This window comes from Bufo bufo, chromosome 9 (assembly GCF_905171765.1).
Source record: "Bufo bufo chromosome 9, aBufBuf1.1, whole genome shotgun sequence".
In the NCBI taxonomy this organism is placed as follows: Eukaryota; Metazoa; Chordata; class Amphibia; order Anura; family Bufonidae; genus Bufo; species Bufo bufo.
This window is the reverse complement of record NC_053397.1, coordinates 81451905-81470990: the sequence shown is the minus strand read 5'-3', so window position 1 is coordinate 81470990 and position 19086 is coordinate 81451905. Positions and strand designations below refer to the sequence as shown.

The 19086-nt window shown below is 39.8% G+C and overlaps 1 protein-coding gene across 1 annotated transcript in view; it reads right to left on the bottom strand.

The window, feature by feature from the left end:
- Positions 1-19086, bottom strand: part of COL11A1 (collagen type XI alpha 1 chain) — a 189760-nt gene that overhangs the window by 116471 nt on the left and 54203 nt on the right. The window contains exons 5-8 of the mRNA XM_040407771.1: positions 13146-13274; positions 4748-4864; positions 3804-3896; positions 709-1008 (exon numbers count right to left, since the gene is read on the bottom strand). Of these exons, the coding sequence (XP_040263705.1) occupies positions 709-1008; positions 3804-3896; positions 4748-4864; positions 13146-13274 (639 nt within the window). The remainder of the gene's footprint in view (positions 1-708; positions 1009-3803; positions 3897-4747; positions 4865-13145; positions 13275-19086) is intronic.

Genomic DNA, 19086 nt, shown 5'->3' with positions numbered 1-19086 from the left:
GCTGGGCACTGCCAGTCCTGCAGTGATGACCTCATATACATCATTGACGTGACCAATCACTAGCCTCGGTATGATGCTTACATACATGTCATGTGACCACTGAGGCTGGTGTCTGAACACAGCATTCACATCATTCATGTATGGGACCAGGACCAGTGAGGACCACCAAAGCAGGTATTTAATGGGTAATTGCTGGTTATTCGTTATTTTTATGCCCTTATGTAAGTTTTCTTAAAATCCTGGAAAACCCCTTTATAAAAATACTCAAACTGCTACTTATAACTGAACCATTAACCAGGTCCAGTAAAGGAGATAATATGAATGAGAATACAGTTTTCAAAGATTGAAGGTATTTTATAGTAAATTATTCTCTTTACTAATGTTCTTTACTACAGCGCCTGACTTCTTGTTTTGTATATGCATGCTATGTATATACGTCAGTTGTCTCCCGCGGCTGTGTACAGTTTCTGTTGAACATTAGTACAGTATAGTACTGAAGTAGCATGGGCAAAAGTCACCTAGTAATCATTCTTTCAATAAATCATGCAAGCCTTTTCCTTTTTTACACCTTCCAAAGAAGGAATCATTTTCCAAAATTGAGTTCATAAAAAAAAAAGTTATTTGAGTATTGCAATCCTTAGTCTTTGGATCATAATAAGTCATGGTATGTTCATTTTATTTTCACAAATGTAGCCACTAATCACTTACGGTGGTCTCTCTGATATCTTTCTCGGCTGGCACCCCAGGTCCAAATTCATCTGTAGTAGGGTTTGTTGCTTTCTCTTCATAGTCTGTGTACTCATATAAATCATCTTTTCCTAAATCTCCTCCCACCACCGGCTCAGACTGTGTTGGCTCTACAGCTTTCACCCCATATTCTGTTTCCTCTACCAGTTTTTTGTCTGAGTCATAATCATATCCAGTTATGTACTCTTCCAGAAAAGGATCCTCCACCAATGGCTCCTCCACCATTGGCTCCTCCACCAATGTCTCCTCCTCAGGAATTTTCTATCAGTGTAGGTGTGACAAGTGGGAGGAACACACGGTTTTAGGTTAGTGAAAGCGTTAGATGCATTGATGCAACTTTAGATTAACCTAAAGCTTTAACTCATTATTATCTTTTAATTTGATTTTAGGAGCATGCTGTGATCATGTTCTCTGCATCAATTAAAAGATGATATAACATGATTTATTGTAAAGCAGCAGTACTAATGTACAGTACACGAATGAGTGAGACAAGAAGCTAATTATAGAAGATAACTAGTTAATCAATGATATTACATATTTTGGCAATTTTCGGTTCTGGTGTTTCTTTAAATTTAGTGATTTAATAGTACTGCTGCTTTCAAAGCAATGCCAATATCCAGATCAAGCCAGCATATGCTTAAAATTCATGGCATAGCAGTTCTCTTCATGAAATATTATAAAATAAAAGCTATTATAGCATCTGCAAATAGCTGATTCTACAAATGTTTTACTAAATGTTTTCTTTAAATGTGCATTCCGCTATTGCTGCAGAATATTTTGTAGGACAACATATGCTATTTAGAAAAAGATTTAGCATATGATTTAAAAATCATCTTGGTGTGAAATTTCACAGAAATTCTTTGGGTGCTATATCATGCAATATATATTGTATGTAAAGGGAGAATGCATATTTAAAGCAAAAACACTAGTGTTGAGCGAGCATGCTCGGCCAAACACCAATTCAGCTCAAGCATCGCTATGCTCAGTACATCGCAGAGTTCGGCCGAACACCATGTGCACCCGAGCATCACGAACTGTTCTACTCGAGGACACGAACACTTTGGTGCTCGCTCAACACTAAAAAACACTAAATAGAATCATGATATTTTATGATTTGAAGCAAATCCATTATTTCCAAAAGAATGATTTTCAGAATAATTAAATCATCTTAACTAAAAAGATAATTTCATAGATGTTTATTCCAATCTGCCTGTGAGATAGATATAAACCAAGCACAGATAATTTAAGCGAGAAATAAGCAAAAGGTAGACATTCCTTGGCTGGCCAGCTGCTAGTGAAGTGTCTATTCCAACTAAAAGGCCTTAAAAGTTGGTACTTCCAGTCAATAAACAGATAGCGAGCCAAATAAGACCATTAAAAAAGACGGCATAAGTTAGACACTTCTGGTGCCATCTTGCAATGGATTATCTTTCATTATTGTCTGTTACTTCGAAGATATCATGGGAATTGTATAATCACAAAACTTGGCCAAATCTGGTGTAACCATACCATATGGAGGCAAGATATGGAAAGTATATATTTGAGGTTCAAAGATATCATCAAAGCATTTAAAATATTCACAAGTAGATTAAAATGATGTATCTTTCCACGGCAAATCAATTTATCATCTAGAACCTTTTAAGTCACATTTAAGTATGATATATCTACTTGGTTGGTTATATCTACTTGGTTAAATTGTTTGCATCAGGTGACAGTACTACAATATTTGGCAGAGTTGCCACCTGCAGAAAGGTTCCTCAGATAAGATGGAGAGAAGGATACAGGAGAGTCTAGATTAGGTGGTGATCTTCATTGAATCTCACTAATGTCCTGAAAGTACTGTAACTACACCAAGTGAGTTCTGGTAATGTTTTATATAACTGTGGAATGGGTCTTCCTCAAAGCTATGCGTAAAAGGTACAGTAGGTTAACCAAATTACATTGAGGTGCCCAAAGTGTATGTTGGTGTATAATAGTATTTCTCAGTGCCAGGGATTTGATATCTTGACTCCATGATAGAATGTATAGACTAGCATTGTTTAGATGGCTTAAATGTACATAGCATTACCAGTCCTCATAAATGCTCTTATCAGCTATGTGGCGCTATGCAACGTGTATGACTTCTATATTAAAGAGTCATAAAGACATTTATTGTACTTCAAATATATCATGCCTCATGCATCAAAACCTGGGGTACTGGGGCTGGTTTAGTTAGAAAGAGTGCTTATAGCCTTTCCACAGTCATAAGTTTGTGAAAACATACTGTACTTAAGCTGGCCATTGAGGCCGGGCCATTTTTAGTATGTAAAGCCCTGGTTAGTTATGAAAATGAATAATTTGTAATCCTTTGGTGTGAAGAAAAGGTTCTAGGTGATGGACTTGTTTAATGATGCCAGTCAATTTTAATATATTTCAATTCACAAAATGCTTTTGCCTAGTAACAAAGTACTTCGGTAGATAATAAAAACTGATGCACAAGAGAATGCAAAAACCTTTTGTAATTGTTTATGTTTTATTATTTTTTCTAAATGGAAAAAAATATTATTTGGTTGAAATAGGTAGAAGCCTCTTTTGTCACTTTTTTTTAAACAACAATCTACACAGTTTTGTGATTGCCAAGGAAAGGTACATATACACTAGATGGAATATGGAATTATTGCAGTTTCCAAGCAGAACAAATAACTATATTGCATTAAAACCTAACTTTTATGAACAGCAAGCAAAAGCCAGTAAATCTGCGATAATATTTTTTGCCTGTAATATCCTATTTTTTTTTGCCAAAGCTGATGTTTGCTGTATTAATCCACAAGGTAAAAGCATTGTCATTAAACCAGTCATGTCCCACTCCAACTCTGTGCTTCATACTTTCTAAAGTATTGATGGAGTGGTCCAAACCTGAACTACAGAGTAACCTGAATTACCAGTGTGTATTTCTATTTGCTTCAGAGTACAGCTCTGGAATTTCTACAATGATCATTCATAACGTCGTACCAATCCATGTTGCAGTCCTATAGGAAAAGGTCTTTCCACCTACTGTATGTTGATATTTTGTTTACCTCATTGGGTCCAGTTGTAAGTGCAGGAGTATCTGTCTGGTAACCATAGTCTACTTCTCCATATTGTTCTGGCAGGTAATCGACCACATTAGCCTGAGTGAAAAATAAAAAAGTTATGTTAATTTAATCTTGAGAGCTTGCAAGATGCCAGTTCAAAAGTAGGAGTATAGATATAGGTTATGGTATTAGCCAGAGGTTCTGTCCACTTCTAGTGAGGTTAGGGCATTTTATATCTCATGATCACAGATCTTCGGGGCTGACCCTATTGAAGATCTTGATGTCTTTGCTACCTTTACCCCTATTCTTTTTCTTGTTGATGCCTGGTAATCAGTCTTGCCCTTCTTCTTCTTAGCTGTAAATGTGTTTTTGGGCGTGACCTTTTTAGGTTTGTCCTTTGATTTAGGGGGAACTGTCTTCTTCTTCGTTTTGGAACTGGCTTTCTTCTTCTGCAAAAATGTGGTGAAAGACCGGATGGAGACAATAAATGAAAGAATGAAGGGGAAGTAAGGAGTAGTTTTAAGGGCAGGCGGTGTACCTTTATTGATGGCTTATGTTCTTATTCAATACTTTATGAGGATAACAAATAGTCATGTTGCCCAATGGGTGGCATAACGGAATAATTTATGGTTTGCTTTCAAAAACCATGACATGTTCCTGATCTCATTTGTAAATCTCACTCAACAAATAAGAATATAAGCCATCAAAACTATAAGTTTGCAATAAGAATATCTCAATACATTTCTACTAGATCTTTGCTAGAAGAATTTGTTTTTTGATTCTGAGGCTGTATTTGCTGAAAACACCAAACTGTTGCCTGCCATTAACTTCCCCCATCTTCCAGAGTTAGGAGACCACAAGTCAGCTGGAGAAAAGGGACTGAGATGATGAGGAGATGATGAGAGGACAGTGACACACGCAGTGCACACAACATATATTTACTGTACCTCAGTTTGAGCTACATATTCTTCAGCAACTGTGGGTGTCTCTGTAACATAATCAGGCTCCTTGTAATCTGCTCCCCCATACTCATAGTCATATTCGATTAGTTCTTCAGGTGCATACTATATTGCAAAAGGAAGATTTGTTAGGCAAGGCCGTGTTAGTTTGAAGCAGATTATTAGCATTGTTACAGGTAATCTGCAATGTATCTTCTTACAATTACAGATGCAGAATACATTGCAACACAGCAATGATTTTAGTGCATCTGTCAGCAGACTTATACCTATGAAACTGGCTGACCTGTTGAATGTGAGCTTGGCAGCTGAAGGCATCTGTGTTGGTCCCATGTTCATATGTTCCCACATTGCTGAGAAAATGTATTTTTAAATATATGAAAATGAGCCTCTAGGAGCAATAAGGGAGTAGCCTTTACACCTGGAGGCTCTGCTCTCTCTGCAACTACCGAGCCCTCTGCACTTTGATTTAATAGGGCCAGGCATTGAAAGCATCATAATGTCTGATCATGTCAAATTAAAATCCAGAGGACTCAGCAGTCCTAAAGGCTCATTTGCATATAATAAAACATATTTTTTTCTCAGCAATGTGGATACATATGAACATGGGACCAACACAGATGGCTTCAGCTGCCAAACGCACATGCAACAGGTCAGCCAGTTACAAATCTGCTGATAGATACCTGATAAGCTTGAAGGAATTTTCCAGGACTTAAATATTGTTGATCTATCCTTATGTTTGACTCCAAGGAGACCTATAAGTCATCTGATAATAGGAGCGGTGGCATACCATAACTAGCACAGCTCCATACATAGGCAGTCTGGGAACTTAAAGAAGCCTTGAAAAAAACCATGTTGGCCCTATGTTGTAGGCCGGTCAAAATTAACAGAAGGCAGGGACAACAGAAGTAGATGGGGCCTGCAATAATACTGCCAATAATACGGCCTCAACAGAAGCAAATACTACAGTGCTGCACAAAATACTGCTGCCCTCACCCCATTATTCAAGTGTATCACTATCCTGAGGATGGTGATACAGTAGAATTTAGGAGGGCACCTGCGGATGCTGGCCAGGTAAGTAAGTACTTGATGCTCCTAGCAGTAATTAATGCTGAGAGGATCAGATCATTATGTACCCATCCGGCAACCACGAAGAAGGCTTTGGCAGGCCCCTGGGCACTGACCAATCCGTCCCTGGTTCCATACACTGTGTAGTAGCCAGGAAATGTACTGCAAGCTCTGTCCCATTCAATACCCAACTTTTAAGTCCTGGAAAACAACTTTAACTGAGCAATGAAGCCTTTGTAAAGCATATTTCACAGAAAAACCATGAACCTACTGGGCTTATTTGGCTTCAAATAGCCATTAAATAGCTATTTTAAAGTGGAACTAAGCATGCAATATAATAATTTCACCAAAAATGTGATTTACTATGTATCAGATCTGCATCCTAAATGCAGGTTAATTGCCCATACCACTTTCCATAAATTTATGTCTATGAACAAAGAACTATATTCTTTCTGCTCATTTTATTGATCCACATTTAATAATAGAAATTTAAAATCCATAAATGGGTCATTTATATTTAGTTCCACTTTAAGAGTTTTTGCACTGGTGTAGGTAGAGTGTTTCCCAAATTGCAAGCATTAATGGTATATTCATAAAATATATCATTAGTGCATGATCAGGGGGCTCAACCTCTTGGATGCCTAAAATGACAGGGGTCATGATGGTGAGTAAATAACTCGGTACCATTAGCATTTTTATTAATAGCTCCAATCTACAGATTGAGAATATGTGGGAGTCGCAACACAGCTTCATACACTTGAGTGGTGCTGTTTGTTAAAAAGCCAGGGTGAGGATACTAACAATGTGTCCTTCCTTACCTTTCCTCCTTGCTCAAGTTCTCCCAAGATGTGTGGTTTGAGATAACCAGCTTTGAAAAAATTTTTTGGTCATCATGGGTCACCTTGTACCAATCATCTCAGGATATCTCAAGTCAGGAAGAAAGGTATCTCCTTTGTTCTAGAGACACAAGCAGTGGGTCCCATACTAGCCACACTGTGACAGCGCATCTCATCAATGCATCATCAATGCATATCCTGGTAAAACCACGAATGGCTTTCCATGAAGATTCATCTTAGAAGAGTTCTTGCAAATAAGCAAATGAAGGACTGTGTAATGCCGTCTTGGTACCCAGCATACATAAAGAAAGGACACAGCAGAGTAACTGTATGTATACAGTATATTGTACGTTATAATCTATGCAGCTTTTATCTTGCAAATTACAATAAAACAGGAATGTATTATTTATCAAATGGTTCACTTCCGTTATCGATCAATATGAAATTATTTTTATAGACTTCAGCGAAAATAATCATAATGGTAAAAAATAATGGACAATTTAATTTCTTTTAAATATTCTCTAAACAAGATGGCGGTAGAATAGTAAAAAAAAAAAATAACAGCTTAGGGTGCTTTATAATTTCTTTTTGGACAATACACAGTTTGGAAAAAGGTACTGTATGCTTCAGATGCTCATAGACATGTTCAGTTTAGTTGCCAACTGTGTCAAATTTCCTGAACTTCTCCAAGTTTTTGAAGGTTAACTCCCATTAAAATATCTATTCATGTGCCTTTATGTTTGAAGTACTTTATTCTGGGAAAGGAATTTCTGAGGTTTTCATGTCCCTTGACTAATGCCGGAATGATTTGATATATAAGACATTTTCACAGAACAGGACATCTATCTTTACTTTCACCAATGCATGCAGTCTACAACCGTATATCTGTATGGCCCCAGAGAAACTGGTGTGTAGTATCCAACTGGATTTCTTTATGTATTCCAGAACGTTTTAGAAATACATGGCAAACACTATTTTCTAAATGTCCTTTTATATGCCTTTTTTGCATAAAGGAAATTCATGGGGTTGGAAATTGAAAGCATGTTCTAGGCAATGGAGATTATAGGTCAATCAGTAGTATCAGTAAAGCAGCTATTATGCCTTTCTGATAATAACCCCCATCATCCAGTCTGTCATCTTTTTCTATGTAGACCTAACATTGACATTTTCTGAACAATTACATTTGACTTTTAGGTTTCTTTTCTCTTCTTCATTCCTTTATAGTCCGGAATTTAATGGTCTGACGGCTTTAATTATTAATTTTTATGGTTACTTGAAAAGAAACAGACCGATATCAAACTGTAACTTAATTAAATGTGCCGCATCTAAATGACTGCATACGTTACGGTTAAAAAGAGCCTAATAATCATAAAGCTCAATTCTATCTTCAAAAGTGAAGTAGAAGGCATGGCTGGGCAAAGGTTTTCTTGGTTATAAGGCAGATAAAATCCTGACTGGTATTCTCTGTCTTGTGCATGGACTTGGACAGTTGAAAGTCAGGACATGTGCAAATTTTGTATAAATGGCAGGCGATGGGGACCACTGAAATCTGGCCAGTGTAAATAGCTATCTTAATTCTTGCCCATGCCTATTATTGACTTATATGAAGCACCCTATCATAATGATCTGTTTTTACGTAGTCTGTACTCTCCCAGCCTAAGATGCATGTACAAAATGGCAGAACTTAACCGGAGACATGTATGCTGCTTTCTACATGAAGGTGATATTGGTTAATGATCATATTATGCTCCATCATCCAGTTACTACAGGTTTCTGAGTCAGGTTGGGACTCCTGGCCACAATCTTGCAAGCAGTGAACAGGTTAAAAAAAGCATTTGAAAACCACAAAATTACAGCAGTAAAGACATTGTCTGGAAAACGCATTAGAGGTGAATTTCTTTTAAATATATATTTTTCCCTGAATGCCTCCGAATATTTCCACAATGATCTCATCGCTCCTATTTTCCACAAGGCGCAGCGTTATCATGTTACACAGTAGCTCCAAGGGATGTTTGTATCAATGAATTGTACATTTCAGAAGCAGTGGCCTCCAGAGACATCGCTCCCATGGCAAGAACACATGGTTCTCATTTTGGAGGCAAAGAGCAGACACAAAGACAGTGTGAACCTTGTGGATCAAATCATAGGATTCTTATTGCCTTACTTTTTCTCCCACCTCTCCACCGGAATTACTAAGTAAAACAGGAAGTAATGACTGTCAGGCATCAAATCAATGTCTTATTCCTGATCTAAAGGGAATGTGTCATCAGAAAAGGACCTATTGTTTAAATCATGTTTTTACGTTAAACATATTTTTAAGAATTGTTGGTGATTTTTGTTTTCAATTTCCATGTTACTATCTATATTTAAATAAAAAGTTAATGTACTCCTGCAATTTTCATACTGGCCACTAGGTCCAATAATAGGTCATGATTTTCTGTTCTGTACAGGTAAGGCTGGGTTTACATCACCGTTATGCATTCCGTTATTGCTTTCCACTCTTATATGGTTATAACAGAAAATAACAGAATCCATAAGACAGAAATCAAAATGGAAGCCTTTAAGAGGCATTCCATTTTGATCCGTCATAATATAAGTCTATGAGCAAGCATACCGGATCCATATGGTTTTCGTAATGCAGGACGGAAGTAACGGTGAACTGAACCCGGCCTAACTTTTCAGTAGTATTATCATTATCATCACAGGCAGAATTACAATGACAAGTAACACCTCTATTTAGATAACATGGGATCATCCACTCACAAGTGGAGATAACACAGCTTATCAGCCCCCTCCTGATCTCCGCACAGGTCACAGAGCATGCCTAGAAAACTCTCCCATATAAGCCAATGGGATCAGCTCCTGTCCATTGGGTCTGTGGCCTATGTAGCTGCTCTCAAAAGACAGGAAGTCAACATATTTTCAGCTTAGTGTCCAGTGTGAAACCGCAGGATTCTAGGATCTTTTTTTAAATATGGATAGCGACATAGAAAATTAAAAGTAAAATCACCAATATTGCTAAAAATAAAATGCTTAAAGGGGTTTTCCGGTAAAAACTATTTTAACAAGTTCTTGCAGCATGGCCCTTGAAACAGAAGATTCATACTTACCTGCTCCACAGTGCTTTGGTCCTCCGCACTGCCTCTACTGTCTCCATTTTCCGGTCCTGGTCCAATGAGTGGCTTCAGCTATGATGTTCCACAGAAACATGTCACCAATGAGGCCAGTCATGGGCTGGAGCAGTGCATGTGACCATGTCCACAGCCAACCGGATGTAAGCAGTGCTGGGATCGGAAGATGTAGACAGTAAAGGCAACGCAGAGGACCGGAGCACTGTGGAGCAGGTAAGTATGAATCTTCAGTTTCAGGGGCCATGCTGCAGAAACTTATAAAAATATAGTTTAAAGGGACACTGACAGGCCCAATAAGCATATTTAGGTATATATATGACAGAACAGGTCTTATTAAGTGTATTAGAATCATCTAAGTATCCCCCCTGTCCACCTTATAAATACAGTAAAATGAAGTTTTATAACCTGCTTGAATCATCTTCAATCTGCCCAAGGGGCGGCGTTTGATCTCCACTTGCGCCCAGCCAGCCTCGCCCCAACTGCCGTTTTGAAGCGCCGCCCAGCTCATCAATATTCACTTCGCTGGGCGGCTACTACTGACCCCGACGCAAGATCCGGCGCATGCCCAATACAATCCTATAGGCATCGGCCTCCGGATCACCTTCAGCACATGCGCCCGGCACCCTCACTGGCCGGGATCACATCGCGCCTGCGCACAGTCTGCATCTCAGAGGCCGATGCAGCCTCTGCTTTATGCGCATGCGCCGGGCACAGTTCAGAGCAGCGTTTCAGAGTAGCCGCCCAGCGAAGTGAATATTGATGAGCTGGGCGGCGCTTCAAAACGGCAGTTGGGGCGAGGCTGGCTGGGCGCAAGTGGAGATGAAACGCCGCCCCTTGGGCAGATTGAAGACGATTCAAGCAGGTTATAAAACTTCATTTTACTGTAATTTATAAGGTGGACAGGGGGGATACTTAGATGATTCTAATACACTTTATAAGACCTGTACTGTCATATATATATACCTAAATATGCTTATTGGGCCTGTCAGTGTCACTTTAAACGTCAGGTCATTTCCTGCTAACACAATCAGTGATTCTTTACTATTATAACTTATTCTGAAATAATTAAGTAGAAAAAGTTATGTGATTCAGCTTTGCATTATATGCCAAAATGAAATTCTCAAGAGAGGCCTCGACAAGAACATCTGTATGAATTGATTGCTTGAGATTTACTAATCAAAATACCTACAATGGTGATGAAATTTGTTCCCCAAAAAATGGCGTACTTGACTTGCACCGAGATTATTATGTGCGGCTTAAGATGTGGTAATGTGTGCTAAAATGTCCCCACAGGGTAAAGCAGGGGCATCTTATGGACATGTCCGTTTTGCAGGCCACTAATTGCGGATCCGTTAATTTCATCTTCATTTTTGTGGCCTCTTTGACTTAAATGGGTCCGCAGTTCGAAGAGATATATAGGACATGTTCTATGTTTTTGCTGAACGGACATATGGATGTGGAAAGCACACAGATCATCTGTGTGCTTTCTGCATTCATTTGTCCATTCCACAAATAATGCAGACCACAGATCCACTCAAAACAACGGGTCCGCAAAACAGAAACAGTCGTGTGCATTGGGCCTCAATTATTTTTTAATGTATTTAAATAAATAAAATAAAAAAATTCCCATTTAAAGAAAAGAAAGTCGATGTCCTTTGAAAGGAAAGATATGCACATGCGGGTGGTTTTGTGTTTGTGCCTCCCAGTCTATGAATACAATAAAAACCCACAAAAACACCAAGTATGGGACATGCAAAGAATAAATATATAATGCAGCAGAGACTCCGTTTTTTACTGCACTATGGAAATTGGAATTTCCCATTCACTTACAATCTACTTAAAATCTATCTGATATATTATTTTTAATGGACAACTCTCTAAAAGATTTCACTAAGATGAAACTGGCAGTAACGGAAATGGATGAGATGGAAGAAACGGAAAGATGAATGGAAGCAACAAAAAACATAGTTAATACAAAACAACGACAGAAATAATTTGAATAAGAAATACAATTACATTTTTTTAGAAATAAAAACTACTTTATAAAGTTATAGACCTAGGACTATTAAACAGGTATTGTAACAAGTCATTCCCTATAGAATGGATGGGAGATAACTACTAGTAACATAGTAACAGTATATAAGGCTGAAAAAAGACATTTGTCCATCCAGTTCGGCCTGTCATCCTGCAAGTTGATCCAGAGGAAGGCAAAAAAAACCTGTGAGGTAGAAGCCAATTTTCCTCACTTTAGGGGAATAAAAAATTTCTTCCCGACTCCAATCAGGCAATCAGAATAACTCCCTGGATCAACGACCCCTCTCTAGTAGCTATAGCCTGTAATATTATTACGCTCCAGAAATACATCCAGGCCCCTCGTCTCTACTAGACCTGTAGAGGTCTGACAGCTGGGACCCCCCCACAACATGAATGGAGCTGCTAGTCAAGCATGCTCACTACTGTTCCATTCATCTCTATGGGACCGCAGGTAATAGCCAAGTACTTTGTATTCGTCTATCTCTGGCAGTTCTATAGAGGTGAATGGAGTGGCAGTGTGCATGCTCAACCTTCTGCTCCATTCAGTTTGTGGGTCCTTGTGGGGTATAGGGTTCACATTCTTGTGATCGGTGGGGGCCCCAGTGGTTGGACCCCCCACTGACCTAGTAGTTATCCCATATACTGGGCATAGGGGATAACCGTACTACCCCTAGTGGTTGTATGAAATAAAAGAGACCTCCAGAAACAGCACCATTCTTGCTGAAAGGCTGTACCTGGTATTGTAGCTCAGCCCAATTTACGTGAATGAAGCCCAGTCCATGAACAAAACTAGTGGTCTTCTTGGAAAAAAGCAGCTCTTTTTCTAATCTGATAGAGCCTCTTTAAAAAGTACTTGGCTTCAGGTAACAAAACAGTCAAAACGTATTTACAGGAAGCAATGAATGTTCAGATTTTATTCTGCCTCTAATACTAAGAAAATAAGTTGAACTCTGGCTGTTGCTATGTGTAACAATGCTCCTATTATCTCAGACGGTTTTGATACAAGGAGCAAATATTCAGTAAAAAAACCAAAAAAACTGTGGAACGGAAAGTATTGTTTCTCCGAAAAATTAATCAGACCCTTTTCTTTAGTATTCGAATCCTCATTTGCAGAATGACATGTAGAATCTGCTTTCCTTTGTACAAAATTTTACATGACCGGCATGATAATAACGACATAAAAGCAGCTGTTTTATTTGATCTTAAATAAGAAGCATTGAAATGCAGACATTTAACTTCTACGGAAATTGTTACTTGGAGTGTAAATGGACTGCATATCAATTTCAAAAATTCCCAGGGCAAAGCATGATCAAGTCCTACCTCATCCACTTGTGGGTCCTGAGCTTGGGGCCTATTGGGTGCTGGGGAGTCACAGTCCGTCATGTAATGTTCACAGTAGTCATACGCAGCTTTGGGGTCATCAACTATCAGTAGCTGCTGGATATCGCCCTAAGAAAAGAAAAAAAAGAGAAAACATGTAATAAAAGTAAAACATTAGCAAGTCATTCCAGAACAGTGATTTGTGATAACCTAAATTTTATTTGTGTTGACTCACGATACGTGCACAGTTGCACACACTTATTTACTGTAGTGAAAGACCAGTCCAGTTCATGACGGTTGAAAATATTGATGTCTACAATGATTACAGTGAAACTGCAGTGAGAATGGAAGTTTCTAATTGGAATCAAACAGTAAGAAGCCTGAACATGTTTGGGTCATTGCATTAAATACAAGTAGCGGTCACTTTGTGTCACATCAAAATATCAGCACCAGCAAGAGCACAGCGGTTTCTCAGCACTGAAGCAATCATAACAAGTTGAGGGCCAAGGGATGATGTACCTCCCATGCTCAGCCACCAGTGCAAGCAACACCTTCCCACCATAGATGTGCCTGTGTAACGGGATGTGGGAGTGAGATCTCTCTTTCTACCAACTGGTTAAGACCCATCGGCCAATTTACCCGTTTACCACTTATGCCATAGACAGATGATATATGTTAAAGGGGTTGGAAAGTGGGTTAATATTGATGGCCTATCTCAGGATAGATCATCAATATCAGATTAGCTGTTTAAAGAGGTAGTGGTGCTCATGCGAGCTTTACGTCGTCTTCAAAATTACCAGCGTGTTGCCTCACTTGTAGAGTTGATGTAATTAGAGTAGGGTGTGCCACCTCGGCAAGCAAAACAAGGAGCAGTTCATTTTGAAGAGAATGTAGCACTCACAGGAGCACAACAACCTCTTCTACCAGCTGATCTGTGTCACGGCCATGCCCATGACCGTGACTTCTTTACCGCATGCAGTTGCCTGCGGTTTTGTATGGGTGTTCAACCACGGGTGAGGGCCGCTTGTCTGTGGCCTCACTTGTGGTTGCCGCGGGCAACCACTGTTGTATTTTGCAGCAGAGCAGCCTGAGCGTTGCTAGGCAGCTTGCTGCCCTGGCATGCGGTCACACCTAGCAACCTTTATGTTAGGTGTGTGTATGTTATGCACGTTGTATGTATTGTGTGCACTTCCCATTTATGTGTCTTTCCCTTCTGTGGTACTGGAAGGGTTAACTTCCTTCCCAGTGTGTGTGTGATGTCACTGGGTGTGTCCAACCCTTGGGTGTGGCCACTTGGGCCTATATAGACCCTCTCTTTAGCAGGGCTCAGTAGGTTGCTTCAGTCTTGCTAGCTGAAGCGGCCTCCTGTGTTTTCCATCCGCCTGTGAGAGCCACCACTGTGGTCATAGGTTTAGGTTTAAGTTTTCGTTTTCCTGTACTATTCAGTGCTGCCATGTATCTGGGTTCCGGTGTGTGGATGAGTGTGTGCTGATGTCTGTTTGCTATTTGTGGACTTCAGCTTTCCTGCACACGGATCCAGTCAGCAGGGCTGTGGCAGGTGGCTGGAACTAGTGCAGCACCTGCCATATACATAGGCTGGCAATTGTTCCCCTTTTCCCAGCAGCTTGGCCGTTGAGACTCCTGCCCCTCCGTGTCTAGGAGGAGTGGGTTGTCTTACTCAGCTCCTAGTTTAGGGCCATCTTGAGGGCTAGCAGGGACTTCTAGGTTCCGGAGCATGAGCCCTCCTACCATCAAGGTTGGCTCATGTAGCTAGGAGTCAGGGTCAGGTTAGGGATGCCTTTAGGAGGTGACCTGCACCTTAATCCTGTCTTCATGGCCAAGCAGCCATAACATCACCTGGCTTCACACGGCTGAGGATTTCCCCCATCCTCAGCCGTGACAATCTGATATTGATGACCTATCCTGAGGATGTCATCAATATTAACCAACTGTACAACCCCTTTAACAGCTGCTATATCCTTTTAACATTCATGATGGGTGCAGAAATGAAGTATCCAAAATGCTGATCAATTTCCAGCAAATCACTAACCTCTCCATAAGAGGAATAGCCACTACGGTACCTTTTTACATACTTTTTTTTTTGTCTGTCGTTAGGCGGTTAGAGTTTGCAATTAAAGTAATAAAAAACTGTCAGAAAGCAAAAAAAAAGATGGTGCAAAGGTTGTGTGGAAAATGTTATGGGCCCCATTCTAAGCATTGCTATGGCGCCCATTGGTTACCTGTTCGTTTTTCTTTTAGCTCAAAATCAGATGTTATTCAAAATATAGTTCATTATAACTTTTTATGTTATCGTTATTTTGTTCATAAAATACAGGGTATAATATAGTATTTTCATATATGCCAACTGTCCGTAATTTGGTGGGACTGTCCATGATTTTCAGAGACAGTCTCGGTAAATTTACGCTCTCCTGGGCTGAAAATGGGCTGGGCTGAGACCATCCCCACCCATCAGTGGGTGTTTCCAGGTGGCCGGTCCCAAGGGTGGGGTTTGATGCCAAGATTTTACCAATTGAAATGTTAAGTAGATATATGAGACCCTTTAGTTAGGACAAAAAAAGGTTTTTTATAATCCTTCCTGTTCATTAACATTATCAGGATAATCTCAGACAGCGATGGATGGGACAAGTTGCAAAATGCCCTTCCAAATTATTATAAAAGGCATCTTTCATAAGACACTCCCCTTTAAAGTAGGCCATCTGGGAAATTTTGTTTACTAGATTCTCCTTAGAAAGTGCCATTTCAGGATGTGCTCTATTTGTGAGTTGTCTAAGACAGCTAAAACTGCCAAGACGGTTCCTAAGGTACCATCTCTCCAACCCCATACCTGCTCACGCAGGAAGTGCTGAGGAGATGATGGCCACAGAATTTGCACAAGAGGTTGCCCTTGGCAATTTTAATTTTTAATCTTAATATGAAAAAATAAAAGCAACAATCTGATTGGTACCATAGCTAAAGGAAGAGCTCCTAGATGAAGCCCACTACCTTGAGGTGCATTTAGACGTGCAGACAATCGTTACAATTTAAACGCTAACAATTCATGTTGAATGATAGTTGTATAGTGTGAATGTATGTAGTGACTGAATAATGGCACTAAATTTATTAATTCGCACATTATTAACAAGACTTGAACGAGCATCGTTCAAGGCTTGTTAATAATGTGCGAATTAATAAATTATCCTGTCATTATTGAATTGTGGTAATCTAAAGGTTTTGTGATCGATGTAAAAACAGGCATGTTTGATGTAAATCACTGCTGTCTAAATACGATGAACAAGTAAACGATCGCATGCGAACAAATTTGTACATAAAAATCTTTGCATGAAAATGCTTGTCTGTTTAAGGGTGCATTAACACGTCCGTAAGCGTTTTGCTGTCGGCAAATTGAGGATCCGCAAAACACGGACCGCACATGGCCGGTCCTATGATAAAAATGCTTATTCTTGTCTGCGAATGCGGACAAGAATAGGACATGCTCTATCTTTTTTGCGGGGCTGCGGAACAGAACAATGAATATGGACAGCCCACGGTGTGCTGTTTGCATCTTTTGCAGCCCCATTGAAATTAATGTTTCCGCACCTGTCTCACCAAATTACGGAACAGATGCGGACTGAGAAATACGGTCATGTGAATGGACCCTAAATGTGACTGTGTTTTTAATTGCTTAAATAATTACTCATCTACATGCCCCTTTAGACATAATAGGGCATCCCATAAGTGCAGAAAACAGACACTTTCATACAAAGAGTGTGGCTACAGAGGCACAGAGATAGCAGTTACACTCAGGGCTTGATGCGAGATATTACCTAGATGCCCACCTGAGAAAATGCCAGTATTATCAATGGCAAATGCTATGTGTGAGGCTAGTGTTGGGTGCGAATATTCGAATCACGAATATTAATCGCGAAAAATCGGCACTTCGAGAATTTGCAAATATTTAGAATATAGTGATATATATTCGTATTTTCTTTCATCTGAACCCATGATCCCTTCCTGCCTCTTGCTTGTGGGCCAATGAGAAGGCAGCAATGTCTTTGTCTGAGCTTAGCAACATCCCCAGCAGCCATTTTCTGTAGTTTTATCGAGTTCTGAGAGAGACAGCAGTGTTATTGCTGTGCTCTGTGCTTTCCTGTGTCATTACATTAGATAGATAGTTAGACGAAGCCAGTCGGCGAAACGCGTTGGGTAATTGAGGGCACTGGGATGGGTTTTTGGCTGGAAGATCTCTTCTATGAACTATGAACCGTTTTGATAATTTTTATCTCTTTGGTACTTGCGGCACATGGCACAATATGCACTCTTACTGTCCGGGTACCCCTATAGGCATTGTCCTCCAGGGAGACTTTAGTCGGACACCTTCTCATTACTGCTGTGATGCTTTTGCTGCATATATCTTTGTCTAATCATGTTCATAGATCATCTGCTCCCTTCATATGATTAACTCATTGTTAGCCCCCTCTCGTGGTCCCGTTTTGTAAATGTCATTTATTCCACTGAATCATGCAGACTCCATTGTATGTCTTTTATTAATTGTATTCCAATAAAGCTTCTTTTGTTTATTAAATGGCCGTGTGCAGTTCCATGATCTGGGTATACACATTGTTCTGTAGGTGCTGTGTAATAACTCTCATGTGGCCCTAATAGGTTGTATTTATAGGTTTCATACATCAGATAGTTAGTTAGCTCATATATATAATACAGATAGTTAGTGGGAGATAGTCAGTGTAGGTTATATCCTGATATAGTGCTGCTGTCCATACATACAGTGCTGCCCATAATTATTCATACCCCTGGCAAATTTTGACTTAAAGTTACTTTTATTCAACCAGCAAATCATTTTTTGACAGGAAATGACATAGGTGTCTCCCAAAAGATAATAAGGCAATGTACAAGAGGCATTATTGTGGAAAAAAAAAACATTTCTCAGCTTTTATTTACATTTAAGCAAAAAATACAAGATGTTCCGCACTGTGGAAAATCTCAGAGGACGTGGTCGGAAGCCAAAAGTGACACCTGTGTTGGCCAGGAGGATAGTTAGAGAGGTGAAAAAGAATCCAAGGATCACCAATAAGGCCATCCTGGTGAATCTGGGCTCTGCTGGTGGCAATGTCTCAAGGCAGACAATCCAAAGGACACTGCACACTGCTGGGTTCCATGGATGCAGACCAGGCACACAAAAGCTTGCTTGGCCTTTGCAAAAGCTCATCTGGACAAAGAAGAAGACTTCTGGTCTTCTGTGTTATACAAAAATTGAATTGTTTGGTCACAATGATGTTTCCTTCATTTGGCGTAAAAAAGGAGAAGCCTTCAACCCAAAGAACAGCATCCCCACTGTCAAACATGGTGGTGGCAACCTAATGCTTTGGGGGTGTTTTTCAGCCAATGGACCAGGGAACCTAATCACAGTAAATGGCACCATGAAAAAAGAGCAATACATGAGGATTCCCAACGACAACATCAGGCAGTCTGCAGAGAAACTTGGCCTTGGGCACCAGTGGACTTTTCAGCATGACAATGACCCAAAACACACAGCAAAAGTGGTGAAGAAATGGTTAGCAGACAACAACATTAACGTTTTGGAGTGGCCCAGCCAGAGTCCAGACTTGAATCCAATTGGGAATATGTAGAGGGAGCTAAAGATCAGGGTGATGGCAAGAAGACCCTCCAACCTGAAAGATTTGGAGCTCATTGCTAAAGATGAATGGGCAAAAATACCTGTGGAGACATGCAGAAAGCTGGTCTGCAATTATAGGAAGCGCTTGATTGCTGTAATAGCCTTTATTGGCTATTACAGAAATCAAGCGCTTCCTATAATTGCAGACCAGCTTTTTGCATTTCTATTGATTATTGAGAAGGGTATGAATAATTTTGGACTGGACACTTTTTGCTCAAATGTAAATAAAAGCTGAGAAATGTATTTTTT